This window comes from Delphinapterus leucas, chromosome 1, assembly GCF_059928025.1.
Source record: "Delphinapterus leucas isolate spDelLeu-1000000601 "Yukka" chromosome 1, BTC_Dleu_Yukka2, whole genome shotgun sequence".
In the NCBI taxonomy this organism is placed as follows: domain Eukaryota; kingdom Metazoa; phylum Chordata; class Mammalia; order Artiodactyla; family Monodontidae; genus Delphinapterus; species Delphinapterus leucas.
This window is the reverse complement of record NC_143129.1, coordinates 187,487,946-187,501,370: the sequence shown is the minus strand read 5'-3', so window position 1 is coordinate 187,501,370 and position 13,425 is coordinate 187,487,946. Positions and strand designations below refer to the sequence as shown.

The 13,425-nt window shown below is 51.2% G+C and overlaps 1 protein-coding gene across 1 annotated transcript in view; it reads left to right on the top strand.

The window, feature by feature from the left end:
• Nucleotides 1-12,200, top strand: part of AJAP1 (adherens junctions associated protein 1) — a 111,027-nt gene extending 98,827 nt beyond the window's left edge. Inside the window, exons 3-5 of the mRNA XM_089901891.1 lie at nucleotides 5,721-5,808; nucleotides 8,058-8,300; nucleotides 10,076-12,200. Coding sequence (XP_089758017.1) covers nucleotides 5,721-5,808; nucleotides 8,058-8,300; nucleotides 10,076-10,148 — 404 coding nt within the window. The 3' untranslated portion in view covers nucleotides 10,149-12,200. The remainder of the gene's footprint in view (nucleotides 1-5,720; nucleotides 5,809-8,057; nucleotides 8,301-10,075) is intronic.
• The last annotated feature ends 1,225 nt before the right edge of the window (nucleotides 12,201-13,425 follow it).

The window sequence follows — 13,425 nt, the reverse complement described above, 5'->3', positions numbered from 1 at the left end:
GCAGAGCTTGGTAATCCATCTGTCGTCATCCATTATTCTGGGTATAATTTTTCATTATCTGCATGGCAGCTGATTCCTAGCACATTAGTATACAGTGGCAATTACCAGGAGCAGAAAGAACCCCTAAATTAGCAGGAACAATCACACCTGTCAGGAAAGGGAAGCAAGACTCCCCACACAGCTTGCTCTGTGCTCTGGAACCATGTCTGAATGGCAAAGAGTTTGAAGATTAATTCAATATTGACCTTGGAAGGTGGAGAGGAGAAAGTGGGTTGTTTTTTCCCCTTTCTTAGGGATCTAGAGTGCATGTTCCCTTAAAGTAACCACCTTGTCAACCCAATCACAGCCCACCCAACAGCTGGCACAAAGGCTATTTGAGGATGGCCTTGCCCAGGATCAGTAAAGTTTATGGCACAGATGTTCCTGTCTGCGTTATTTAATGAGCACCAAAGACCTGACCAGAGGGAACAACTGGTGTGAGTGTTGAAGGTGTGAGTGTTGAGAGAAATTATTCAAGAAGAAGAGAAGTTTGGAGGATGCCCTCTTAAGAACAGTCCCATTTGTGGCAGGGAAAGCCCTGTCCGTAGACCAGTGGAGTAAGGTCTCTCTCAACGCAAGGATTCTATGATCTGAACATTTTTTTAAATTAATTTTTATTGGAGCATAGTTAATTTACAATGTTGTGTTAGTTTCAGGTGTACAGCAAAGTGAATCAGTTATACATATACATACATCCACTCTTTTTTAGATTCTTTTCCCATATAGGTCATTACAGAGTACAGAGTAGTTCCCTGTGCTCTACAGAAGGTCCTTACTGTCTTTTACACAATGAGGTTCCTTTTCAACCTAATGGAAAAATTGAGATAGACACATAACTGAATTATTTCTGAGGGCCATTGGAGGGGCTCAATTGGTAGGATTCTCACTGATCTTCACTCTCCAAAAAATCAAGAATCCTGTTATTGAGTATCACAGAGTGATCTATTCTCAAGCTGGCTTCACATGGACATACCCAGTAGGGCGAAACTGCCCACTGCTGGTTGTTATGGACCCACTTGATAAGACAGAGGCTTGGCTGTATTTGAAATTACCTTGACAGTGGCCAGTGAAGGTCTCAGAAGACTGTAGACCTTTGATTGTAGAGCAGGAAGGTTCTACAGAACCAAAAGTTGGGAGTTTGAGTCCCAACTTTAACCAACCATTCAAAATAGATTCTATACTTCTGTTTAGTTGATCAGCCACACCACCTTCAGCTATTCACCTAAATCAGGTTCTGCAGACTATAGCCCATGAGCCAAATCTGGCCATTGTATGTTTTTGTGAATAAAGTGTTATTGGCACACAGCTATGCTTATTGGTGTGCCTATGGCCCACGGCTTCTCTTATGCAGGGTTGAGAAGTTGCAACAGAAACCATACTACCCGCAAAGCCTAAAATATTTACTATCTGGCTCTTCATGGCAAGGTTTGCCTACCCAGGATCCACACAAACTTCAGGGACTTACAAAGATGGGGAAACAACTCCTGGCATTTGGGGAGGCCTGAAGGATAGGACAGCTGCTTGAAACACGACCCAACTTTCTTGAGTGGTTCTATTATCTTCTTAGGAGCGACCTCCCAAAGAGAGGAAAAGGATGAGGCATCCTTACGGGGTTTCCATCTTTCAATCTGCTTCCTACAAATATCATTCTTACCACGTGAAGACCCGGTCCTTGTTCAACCATCATGACTGTGGGGTCTGTGGGGTCTTCTTGTAGCCATCGATTCCTTATGTCTGGGGCCCAATGACCCATCAAAATGCATGGGCCAGGCGTGGAAGCACAAGGCTGTTTGTTTGCTTTGCAAGGAAAATACGTGAGGAGCAGTAAGGAGTTTGCCTCTAACCAGTTTTGTTACCAAGAATGTTGTTACAGATTTGTTCATCTGAAGTTCGATGTTTGATTTTTCCCTGGAACTCCAGTGTAGAGAATTGCCTTGTGTCCTGGCTCTGCAGGATAGGCAGTGGATTAAATTGATCATGGGTGTGAAGACAGGCGTAGAGAAGTCTTTCTAGAGAGCATAGCTGTTATATTATTCTTGTATTTCTGCCCAGATGATCCTAGCTGGTTATTAACCTACATATCATTTTTTTCCAAATTTTAACTTGGCAAGTCCTATGGAGAAATTTCACACAGAAGGCAGGAGAAGGACCTCCAGAACAAGGCAGATATTGGAATTATGTCATTACCTTTCTACCTGCTCCCCTAGTTTTTTATTCTCTACTTTTCAGATATCAATTTAATAATATGCCACACAGCTGCTCTTGTAAGGTACTGTGTCAGGCATTATGTGTGTGGTGGGGTGGGAGTGTAGGGGTGGATATAAAGATGGTGAAGATTTGGCTCTTTCTTAAGGGCCTCAAAGATTCATGAGAACCTCAGGCAAAGGGCTGGTCTTCTATTCTTGCAGTCGTCAGTGAGGGGGTCCCTTGAGCCAACTGTCTTCCCCTCTGGGCCTCAGTTTCTTTCATCCACCAGAAGGAGAGAATCAATGCTTTCCCATCCTCACCCACAGAGGGATTGGGAGAGAATTAAACATCTAAGATACAGCTGTTCATGGAACACTTCCCTTCCAAGGACTTTGGTCACTGCAAATACTCAACTCAACAGAAGAATTCCCTGGGTAACAAGATGTGAGGTCAAAAATCCAGTGATGGCCTGGGCCTTCTCTGGCCCTGCAGACATTAGAGCATGGACCACAGAGTGCCCTGCTCTTCCAAGGGAACTCTCAGCGCCTCTAGCTGGGCTTGGCCTGAATTTGGACAAATCCCTACTACTCCTGTTGGCTCATTCCCATTCAGTGTGCTCGTTTACACTCCATAGATGTTGAATTGTCCTGACCCAGAAGATGGCATGTTTAGCCCAAGAAACAATGGTTTAGTTCTTGCCATGGAGTTTGGGGGTGTGACCTGCCAAGATGGCTGAGAGGCTTTTGGAATGAGCCTGGAGCACTCCTTAAGAGATCTATCCATGGAAGGGGTGGTTAGGCTCAAGCACCAGCCTCCATAATTTAGAAGATTATTCTCCTCAAGAATATAGAGGGTAGAGGTGCCAGCCTCTCTCTTGGAAGATGCAAGGACCCCCAGATCAAAGCCAAAACTGAGATGAACAAAGTCTGAGCTCAAAATCATACAATACTACTGCTCTTAGTATGGGCTTTGGGACCAGCACGTTCTATATGCCCCAAGGAATTTACACAAACTTGCCCAGATGATTTTCACTTCCATAGTTTATGATGATTGTATCTGCCTCTGAGGGTTGTTGCCAGGAATAAATGGGATAATACACACCTGACAATTGCTAATACTTGTTGAGCATACTTGTGATCACCATCATCACTACCAACATCAATATGATCATGATCACCTTCATTATCACCATCAGCTCACCACCATCATCACCACCACCATTCACCATCACCATCATCACCATCGTCACCACCATCACCACCATCACCATCATCACCATCACCATCATCACCACTTTCTCAACATCACCACCATCACCATCATCACCATCACCATCACCATCACCATCACCATCACCACCATCACCAACTCCATCATCAATATCACCATCACCACCATCACCATCACCATCACCATCATCACAGGGAGCACAGACACAGGAGGAGCACATACTCTTCATGACAGCATGGCCATCTCTTGACTGGACCAGAAGGATTGTGTAGATGGAGGGTGAGGAAGACTGAGCAGGCATCTTTCCTGGTTGTCCGTTAAACTGGACATCCATTTCAACCTCCCTCTGCCAACAAAGTCTGAGTTGGGTCTCAGGGAAGCTGGTGAATACATAGAGATTACTGAGGCAGCTGGGCACTTCATGGTGAGATTGAGGGTGGTCCCTATTGGCATAACTAGCTTTCAGCCCCACTGGCAAGCTGATTTGGCAGTCCTAGAGGGAAGGCAAGCCGGCTCAGAAATTTGTAGTACATGCCACATATTGGGCACAGGTGCATGGGAAGCCATTGGCCAGAACCAACAGTGAACACTGCCACTTAAAAAAATGTGCACCAGAGAATCTGTTCCTGAGGGTGGACACCATGGCTGAGTTAGTCAAAACTGTCACTGACTGGCATGCAATAGGTGCTTAGTAAATTATTCTTGAATCAATGGGTAAAAGAATGAATGAAGGGAGGCCCATGGCATTCATGGATTTTTCTCGTTTTCCAAGTGGTGCCTACCCTGCGGACTCAGGAAGGGAACTCCTTGGGACAAACAGAAATAGCCTGGAAGAGAGGCCGCCAGGAAGAGAAAGCTTGTTTTCTGGTCATGCCAACTTTGAATCATTTATTAACAACTCCCCCCATGAGGATCATATTTGGTAGAGAGGTAACACCTGTTTGTGAGACTGTGTCCTTGAGAGGCCGCCAGAAAAATCTTACACTCTGAAACCCTCCACACTGGACCATGCACACGTGGTGTTCTCACCCCAGGACACGCCAGGTTCTCAAGTGTGATGGGTAGGCCTCTGCACATGGATGTCTGGAGTGGAGAGAGACAGACGCTCAAATGGCGGAGGTGAAAGAACATGGGGAGTCAGCACTCCCAGGGGGCAGGGTGCTGCCACTTGCAGGGGTCTCTGCAGAGCCCCTCACAGCCTTTGGCCCCCAGCTCCTCAGGTGTGGTTCTTGCTGACGGGAGGAGGGTGGGGCCAGAGCCCTGGACCTTTCAAGTGTCCCTCACTGACCAGCAGATTCAGCCCTAGTGTCCACGTCCCAGAAAGGATGTAACAGATGAATTGTCTGGAACCTAGCCAGGGAGGGGACAAGAGGTGTTACCGGCCTGTCTTTTCTCTCTCCCTCTGCATCTGTGGTTGATGAAAGATGATACAGGAGGAGGGGGGCAGAGGAGAGAATTCCTGTCCTCTGCCATCCTGGTCCTTGTGTGGGGTTTGCAGACAGCTCTTGGTCAGGGCTCTGGCTGCTTCTGGAGTGGCCAGTCCTGCTGTCCCTGTCCTGCCATTTCCCCTGTCCCCTCCCCCAACCACGTATATACACACACAAGTGGAGACAGAGCCGCGAGGCCAGACTGCAGATCCTCTTCTGGGACATCAGGAAGCATCTGCGGCTGGGCCTGGATCTTTTATTCCCTGGAAGCTCATCTGGCAGTGAACTTCTTGGAAAGTATTCTGGAAAGGGGAAGATGCTCCCCAGTGATCCAAGTGCCTGAGTCTATAAGGGTGTCAACATACATGTCTCTCTTCCCCACCTTCCCAGTAAATCCTGGGCCATCCTGGCTCCTCCTGGGTCTGGCCAAACCCTGCTCCCACTTGCAGGCCAGCTGCCCTGGTGCCCAGACTTGAGGAGCAGAACTTACCCAGGTTGGGAGGAGAGAAAGGAGCGGTGACAGTGCTTACCTGTGCCAGGTGAAGGGCTCGGCAGGTGCAAGAAAGGACACAGCTGCCCAGGGGCCAGGTCATAGCTCAGGGACTGAGAGAGGCCAGGCTGGGGCTTCCCTTCCTGGGCTCCAGGTGAGAGCAGCCCCGGTACCCACAGCATGTGGCAGGCCCTGTCAACGTGGGCCCCCTGCCAGGGTGTGTGCACATGATGGGACCCGGGATTCAGAGCCAGGTTGATGAGACAGGTCGCCACACCCCCCTTCCTGGGCCCCTTCATCTCATGCCCCTGGTTTCATTGCCCCCCTCCCCCTTTCTCTGTTTCCAGGTTTGGCGGTCCATCAGATCATCACCATCACCGTCTCCCTCATCATGGTCATAGCTGCTCTGATTACAACTCTTGTCTTAAAAAACTGGTAAGGATCCTCGGCCCTTCTGGCCTGGAAACGGGGATCAGTAGGGGTCCCCGGGGAAGCACGCACAGAAAAGTCCTTACTTTTCAAACGCGATCTCGGCTCACAGCCCAGGGAATTGTTTCTCTGTTTGGGATGGAGAACAGCATGCAGCTCCTGATCTGCTAAACCCTCTCACCTTTGCCCCGGGCAGCTTGGCTGGCTGGTGAGGGTGTCGCTCCCTGACACTGCCTTTCTGGTGGCTTTCTCTGCAGCAGGACACGAGCCCGGCCTCCTTGACTTAGTTCCTCAGGCAGCAGGTGTCCTGTTCCCAAAGCCCATCCCTTGGATCCCAGTGCCCCTTTGAATGTCACCCTCCCAGCGCAGTTTATCCTTATTTCCCACCAGCAGCCTGGGTGGGGTCCCTGCCTGCCCCTCCTTGTCCTGGGCTGTCCTGGTCTCTTTCTCCTGCCTTCTTCTCACAGCCGTTCTGTGTCTGCTGAACTAGGTTACTGCTTTGCTCCAGGCGGCCTGTCTTTGCCTATTTCCTCCTGGAAATTGGCCTACTTTGAGGTTGGCCTTGGCTGGGTGTACACACCTGCTACACCCCTGGGAAAATCAGGGAGCTTCTGGCTAACCCTGCTGCTCGCATGCCTCCCAGGCCCCTGTCTGCCTGCAGTCACTCCTCCAGCAAACGAGGCTCCTGTTAACATCAAAGCTGAACGGCCCTTGTAGAGTCATACGCCCAAATCATCCCCCTGCTGACCAGTGGTAGGAAGTCAGACAGGCTGATGGGAGGGAGCTGCCCTCCCATCCTTCTGTTACCTGGAGCCTCCAGGTAACAGAAATGCATGGAAATGCAAGAGAAAGCCAGTCTCCAGGATTAGAGAGGGTGGGGAGGGGAGTGGCATCACCCAGAACAGACCAGCGAGGCCTTGACGCTCCTGATGGCCGGCAGTCCCAGGACCCGGGGCATTTTCTGCGGCAGATGACAAGGATAACTGTGAGCTCCCAACAGGGCATCTTGGGCAAGGCTGGCTGTCCAGAGGAGGGGCTCCAGAGCCCTGGACCACAGGGATGTTTAGCGGGTCCAGTCCCGCTGGCCATTTTGGTGAGGGAAAGCCCCTCCCCCAGAGGAGTCCTCGGACTTTGTGACTTTGTAATAGGCAGGCAAGCTTCCTCTTGGTTTGCCCACACTTTTGGGTTTACAGCAAACCCTCAAAGAGTCCTTTGGGAAGGACAACTCAGGGCGGTGGATGAGTGGTTCCATGACCTTGGGGGTGTCCCCTGGCTTTCACATCCATCTTCTTACCTCCATTTATGGGTGGATCTTCCCCACCAGCAATCAGGATTTCTCTCATTGGGAAGACGAGGCAGGAAGTTAACACAATTTATGGGGAGACGGGCTCACACTCCCGCCCCTTGCAGAGCCCCCTCGCTTCGCAAAGGCTCTGAGCGTGAATGGGGGGGAAAGGAGGAGAACTGGTGTCCTGATGAGGTGCCCCCCGTCTCCTCCTCTCTTCCCTCCTCTGTGGGGATAGCGCTTCCTTCCATCCTTGTGAACTTGCCCCTCCGGGGGTCGGGAGGGGTCCCTGCGTACCTTCTCCATCAAATCCCTTGGCCAACAAGGGTGGGACCCCCGTGTCTGGTCTACACAGCGTCTGGAAGCCTCTGTGGTCCAGAAGAACAGGGAATTAAGGTGGGTACTTCCCGGGGCACAAAGCACAGTTCTCTCCATAGGTCCCGATGGTCCAGTTTCATTTCCGACTTGTGAGCCTGGGCAGAGGAGGGGCTGAGGATAAGGGTTCCCCAGTTTTAACTCTCCCCAAAGATAATTGCATGGTCCATTCCAAATGAACGATGGCCACCCCGACCTGTGCACATGGCTTTCCCCATGGGCACCCATCACAGTTTCCATTCCATCCAGGTGTTCCTGGGGAAACTGAGTCAGCGCCTCTGCCCAAGCTGACATTCTTTGGCCAAACCAGGCCTCTGCTCTCTGATAACACAGGTCAACCCCTTACCTTCTAATCCTCCCAGCAATAATGGCCGCATTTAAAACTCAAATTTTATTTTATTTTTTTTTTGAAAAAAGAGCTGATTGCTTGATTGTGGTTGATCTTTCTGAAGAGGCTAGGAATTACCATTTAATATTAAATGATGTATAATTCATGCCTGGAGATAAAGGTTCCACAGTGTAAGCACTGGAGGTGTTTGTGGGTCTCGGCATCTGCCCATCCCCCCACCCCCACCCTGACTCCTCTCTCCTCCAGCTGCGCCCAGAGCGGGAACCCTCGTAGGAACAGCCACCAGCGGAAGGCAAACCATCAGGAGGAGAGCTGCCAGAACCTGACGGACTTCACGACTGCCCGGGTGCCCAGCAGCTTGGACATCTTCACGGCCTATAACGAAACCCTCCAGTGTTCACACGAGTGTGTCCGGGCGTCTGTGCCCGTGTACACCGACGAGACGCTGCACCCAGCCGGGGAGTACAAATCCACGTTTAACGGGAACCGGTAAGCACAGGCTTGGGCCAGACCCGGCCGCTGTCCCCTCCTGGGGATGCAGGGGCTGTTTATCTGTGTCAGGCGGCCTTCCCATCTCTTTGTGATGGTCCAAGCAAACGCAGGCAGCTAAGTTTGCTGAGAAGAGACCAGAGGGGCACAGTAGACGTAAAATGGTGCTAAGACATCCAGCAGCCAGGGTTCACTTCCAGACCCCTGCGCTTGGTGGACGGACTTGTCTTACCCGGCCCTGGATCCCGCATGGCGGAGGCTGAGCGGGCATTATGGTGCAGAATCCAAAGCCAGCCTCACAGTCTCAAGCCTCCCAAATGTCAACAAATCACGATTGGTCCCCTCCCCGGTCAATATCTCTGAACCCCCATCACTAAAATGTCAGCAGCAAATCTCGCAAAGATATCAAATACCAACCAGACTCCCGGTTATTAAACACTCCTTTTTATGAATCATATGTAATCCCTCAAAGAAGACATGCCTCTAAAACCATCCCTGGGAATATTTAAGAAACCCTTGAGTCAGCTTCTGAAGGTTTATCCGGAATTAGATTAAAACATCAATAGCTATTTTTTTTTTTTTAACGGGAGCACACACTCATGCATCATTTTGTAAATTAAAAGAAAAAAGAATTCTCCAATAACTTAGAGATCTTAGGAAGAAATGAGCAGGACACCAGGCTGACTTGAGGGGCCCACAGTCAGCGGCAGGAGTGGCGGCTGGGGACACTGCCCAAGGTGCCCTACGGGTCTTCTCCCAGAACCCAGGTCGAGGAGACTCGGGGGGACCTTCAGCTGTTGTGCCCGTAGTTAATGTCACTTTGTCCTGTCCTGGAGAGCGAGTGGGTGTTCCTTAAACACCTTCTGCTTCTCCTCTCCTTGTGTCTCCACACCAGACTCTGCCGTATTGTCTATCTGAGATGCTCCCTCCCCAGAGGAGGAGGGTGGAGAAACCTCAGAGAGCAGAAACCTCAGGACCATCCTTCTAAATGACTTTGCTTTTACTCGACAGCATTTGGGGAGCTCGTGGGTTGCACTCCAGCCTTCCAGAAGGACGAATTCACAAAGAATTGGCAAAAGGATTTTCAAACCATTTCACTGAATGCGTGTGTGCCTGTCTGGATGTAAATCCCAGCCAACCAGTGCTTCAGGCTTTGGGGGAAGAGGGGGAAGGGAGTGGATGGGTCCTGGTGTTTCGCTGTGTCTCTCTCTGCCCCTATGTCATAGGAGAGCCCTGTCCACGTGCAGGGTGGGCATAGCTGGCTGGTGTGGAAGCGCTGGAGGGAACAGGTTCTTGCCCTGGGGCTGAAGGTGATGCTCTGTTGGTTCTCACTGGCCTTGGGAAATGGTAGCTCGGTCTCAAAGGGGATGAAACACCTGGTGGCAGGGGGCGTGCGCGTTTTAGGCATCAGGCCCTGCCCTCTCTAGAATGTGCAGTAAAGTGGGTAGAATCTCTGCCCTCAGAGGCAGAGACCCTGAGCTTTGCCTTGTCCTGGAAATCAAAAACTGAAATCTGGAGATGGTACCACCGTGGGTCTCAGCACCAGATTCCTCCCATGTGTGGATCCCTCAGGCTGCGTGTCCTCCGAGGCCTTCCAGGGTAGAAGGGAGCCCTGGGCAGCATGGGGAGGGGAGGCCAGTGGGTCCAGGCCGAGCATCACCTTTCTGGGATTCTTTTCGACTCGAGAAGCCAGTTTTCTGCCACAGGTCTGAGCCGGCCTGGTTGTCAGGTGTTATGTACCAGCCCTGGTGAGCCCGTTTTTCTGCTTACTGCAGACCCTCTTCTTCTGATCGGCATCTTATTCCTGTGGCCTTTGTGTCTGAGAAATGGTTTGAAATCTCCTGCTGACTGGCCGAAGGCTTTTTTACCTCCTGGGGGCAGGGCAGACGCCATGTGTCTGTTTTATGGTACGTACCTCTTTTATTGGACCTTGATTGGTTTTCCCTTGGCCTCCCCTTTCCCACCCCCGTCTCGCCTCTGGGATAACTGGGAGCCCTTCTGGACATGGCAGGTGAAATTCCAAGGGCATCACCGTTCTGGATGCAAACCAGAGGGTTGGGATTGTGGTCTCTCTGCTGCACTCGTTAGAAATGCCCCATGTCCTGGTGGAAGGGAGTAACAGACTCAGGAACCCCCTGCTTGGCACCCTGGCCATTTCCGTCAGTGCCGTTCCATCCCCTAGGATGGCCTGTAGGGCAGGGAACACCAGTTCTGGAAACAAGCTACAAGTACACCTCTCATTTCCCGCAATGAGAAGAGATCAGGGCTCCAGCCAAGTGGGCAGACGTCATGCCTCCATCACATCTTTACATGGCGGGGAGAGGTGGGAGAACACAGAGTGGAATTAAAATACAATTTTGAAATATAAGTATAAGAGATAAGAAAGACAATGATAAAGAAAGAAAGTGAAGAGTTGAGACATCTACTAATTTGAAGCCAGGGACCGGTACCAAAACAGGATGAGTTTTCCACGCTCTGCTGGATAGGAACATTTGGTTTGCTTTCAATGATATTGACTTCGATGCTCACGTTAAATTGCTTTCTTCTGTGCCGAACCTCCCAAACACGCGAGCTGCTGGGGGGAAGAGCATCTCACCCCGTGACTGCACATTCTGGATGCACAGTCAATAGAGGCGACCAGGGTTTTTGGTTTTTTATCGTTTTCTCTTCTGATGTTATAGGTTTTTCAAAGGATGACATCTGCTCATCCACACAGAGCATCTTTTTCCCCCCAGATATTCCTTCTAAGTGTGACGTCAGATTCCTGCCAGGAGTAGGGAACCCAATTTCTAGGCTTATTGATATTTAAAAATTTTTTTTCCTTACTTTTGCTCATCTTCTGATACGGGGACTGAGCGGAAAATGCCATTGTCAGAGTCAGGGGAGGGCCTGGGGCAAGGGTGGTGTCTTCTTGGGGTGTACATGGGACCCTCAGAGGCCTCTGCTTGCAACACTTAGCTGGGGTCCGGGGGCCCAACTGCTTTGAGAAGCAGGTGTGAATCAATCAGTTCCTAGCCCCAGCCCTAGTGAGTTGCATCTTTTTGCTCCAAATCAAATCTCCAGCCCTCACTTCCTGTCCCAAAGCCAAAATGATCCACTTAGCTCTATGTTCAGCTGATGGATGAAGGGATATGATGAGATTAAAAGGGAAAGTGACCCTCCCCACCCAAAGGCCTTTGCTGAGATGTGCAGGTGAGGCAGGTAAGAGGAGGTCTGTCCCCAGCATTCAAGGGCCAGATGCCCTGGGCATGGCTCATCCACCAGAAATTTGTGACTTTGCCTGGATATGATTCCTCATTAAGGCCACGGGTGAGCTCCCTTTGGAGTTCTGACCAGGCCAGCGATGGGGAGCCTGCCCGTTAGCTGCGGAGTTCCTGCCTGCCTGATGACGCCTCTGCAGGGCGGCCAGGTGGGCACCAGCATCTCTGTAGGGATTTCAAAAATGCATAAACGCATAAGGCATTGACCTGGGAGATGCCAGCCGTGCGCATCAAAGACCTCTGCTCTCTTCCTCCAAGAGCTGCAGGCCTGCGGCCCTGGAGGTGGACATGCCTTCCACTCCAGGTAGCACCAACCTGGGGCGGGGTGGGGACAGTTCCCTAATGGGACATTCACATGGCAGCTCACTGGAGCACTCTTGATGTCTAGAGACTCATTCGGTCTTCTCAGCAGTGCATCTTACAGAGGAAACTGAGGCCCGGCGAGGGGAGGTGACTTGCCTGAGGGCAGTCAGGTTGTAAGTGGTAGGGCCATGTGACCCCAGGTCACGTGGCTCCAGGGCCATGCTCTGACCACCGGTCAGAGAGCCTTGACTGCCATCCCCCGTGGATGCCTCTGCCCCATTGTGTCCCCGGCCCGACCCCAAGTGGGAAGAGGCTTGGGTTGTGGGAGATGAGGGTGGGCTTTCCTGCTGGGGACACTCAGCCTGACTCTGCAGGGCAGGGACATTGCAGGTGGGAGGCCAGCCCCCGAGCCTCCAAAAGCCTGGGCCGAGGACCTCCTCATTCACATCGGAATATGGAGCCACCTCCCTGGCTTTAAAAGAAAATCAAACTGGGGGGGGGGGGAAAGTGCTTTTATTCACGTCTTTGCTTCAGAAGACCTTCCTGTCCCATTAGCCTGTTTCTCTCTCCAGCAGCATGGGGCACAGAAGGAGTGGGGTAGGCTCTCCCCACGTGCCACCCTAGATGGCCCCGGGGACCATGTTCTCAGGAAAGTGTCTGGACCCCACTTCCCAGCTCCGCCCGAGGAGCTATTTCAGGACCACCCCCATCTACAGGAGGGGGCACCTCTGTTGGAAGAGTTCAACCCACTCACGTGGATCTCAGGTGGGCAGTTTGGGGAGGTGAGAAGAGGCGACGGGACTTACTGGGAGTTTGGCCATGCTCAGACACCGTGCCTGCAGACTCGGGGCAACAGCTGCCTCCAGCCATCTCCTCCCGCAGACACGGACCAGGAAGACCCCGCGAGCAGCCTTGTTAGTCCTTGATAAATGCTTCCACATCCCTTCGCTGTGTCTCGGACGGATGGTTTATCACTCACTGGGAGGAAAGCATTTGGATTCAAAGTATCCCTGATGCTTACAATTAGTGCCTGGACATGAAGATGGAGTGGTGAAGAGCCAGGAAGACGGTTCAGATTTACTGGGGTTCTTATTGTCCCTTAAATAAATAGCAATTAATACGAAAACATTCAATTAAGGTTTAAGAGCCAGCGGAGATATTTATCTCTTGCATAACTGTTAAGCCTCTCCAAATGCATTTTTAATGATGCTACAGCAGTTTGTTACCGCCCCGTCTTGCATGCACACGCTAACCCACACGTACAGCTGGGACCTGAGCCCCGCCCAGTGCTGGGGCTTGTGCACACAGGTGACCCAGCCTGGGCAGAAGTTAAGCCTGTTTGCCTAGATTCAACCTCTACGAGAGATTCCGGCAAACTCTTGCCTCAAACCCCCTCCGTGGTGGAGCCTGATTGAATGCTCTGGACGAGACAAAATGAGGTGGCCTTTCCTGCTCCGAGGAAAGGGACCTTGGACACACACCTTTCATTGGCTCTTGGGCTAATTTCCTGTCATTTTTCACGTAGCGAGTAAACTTCAGAAAACCTCATCAGTGTTCAGATC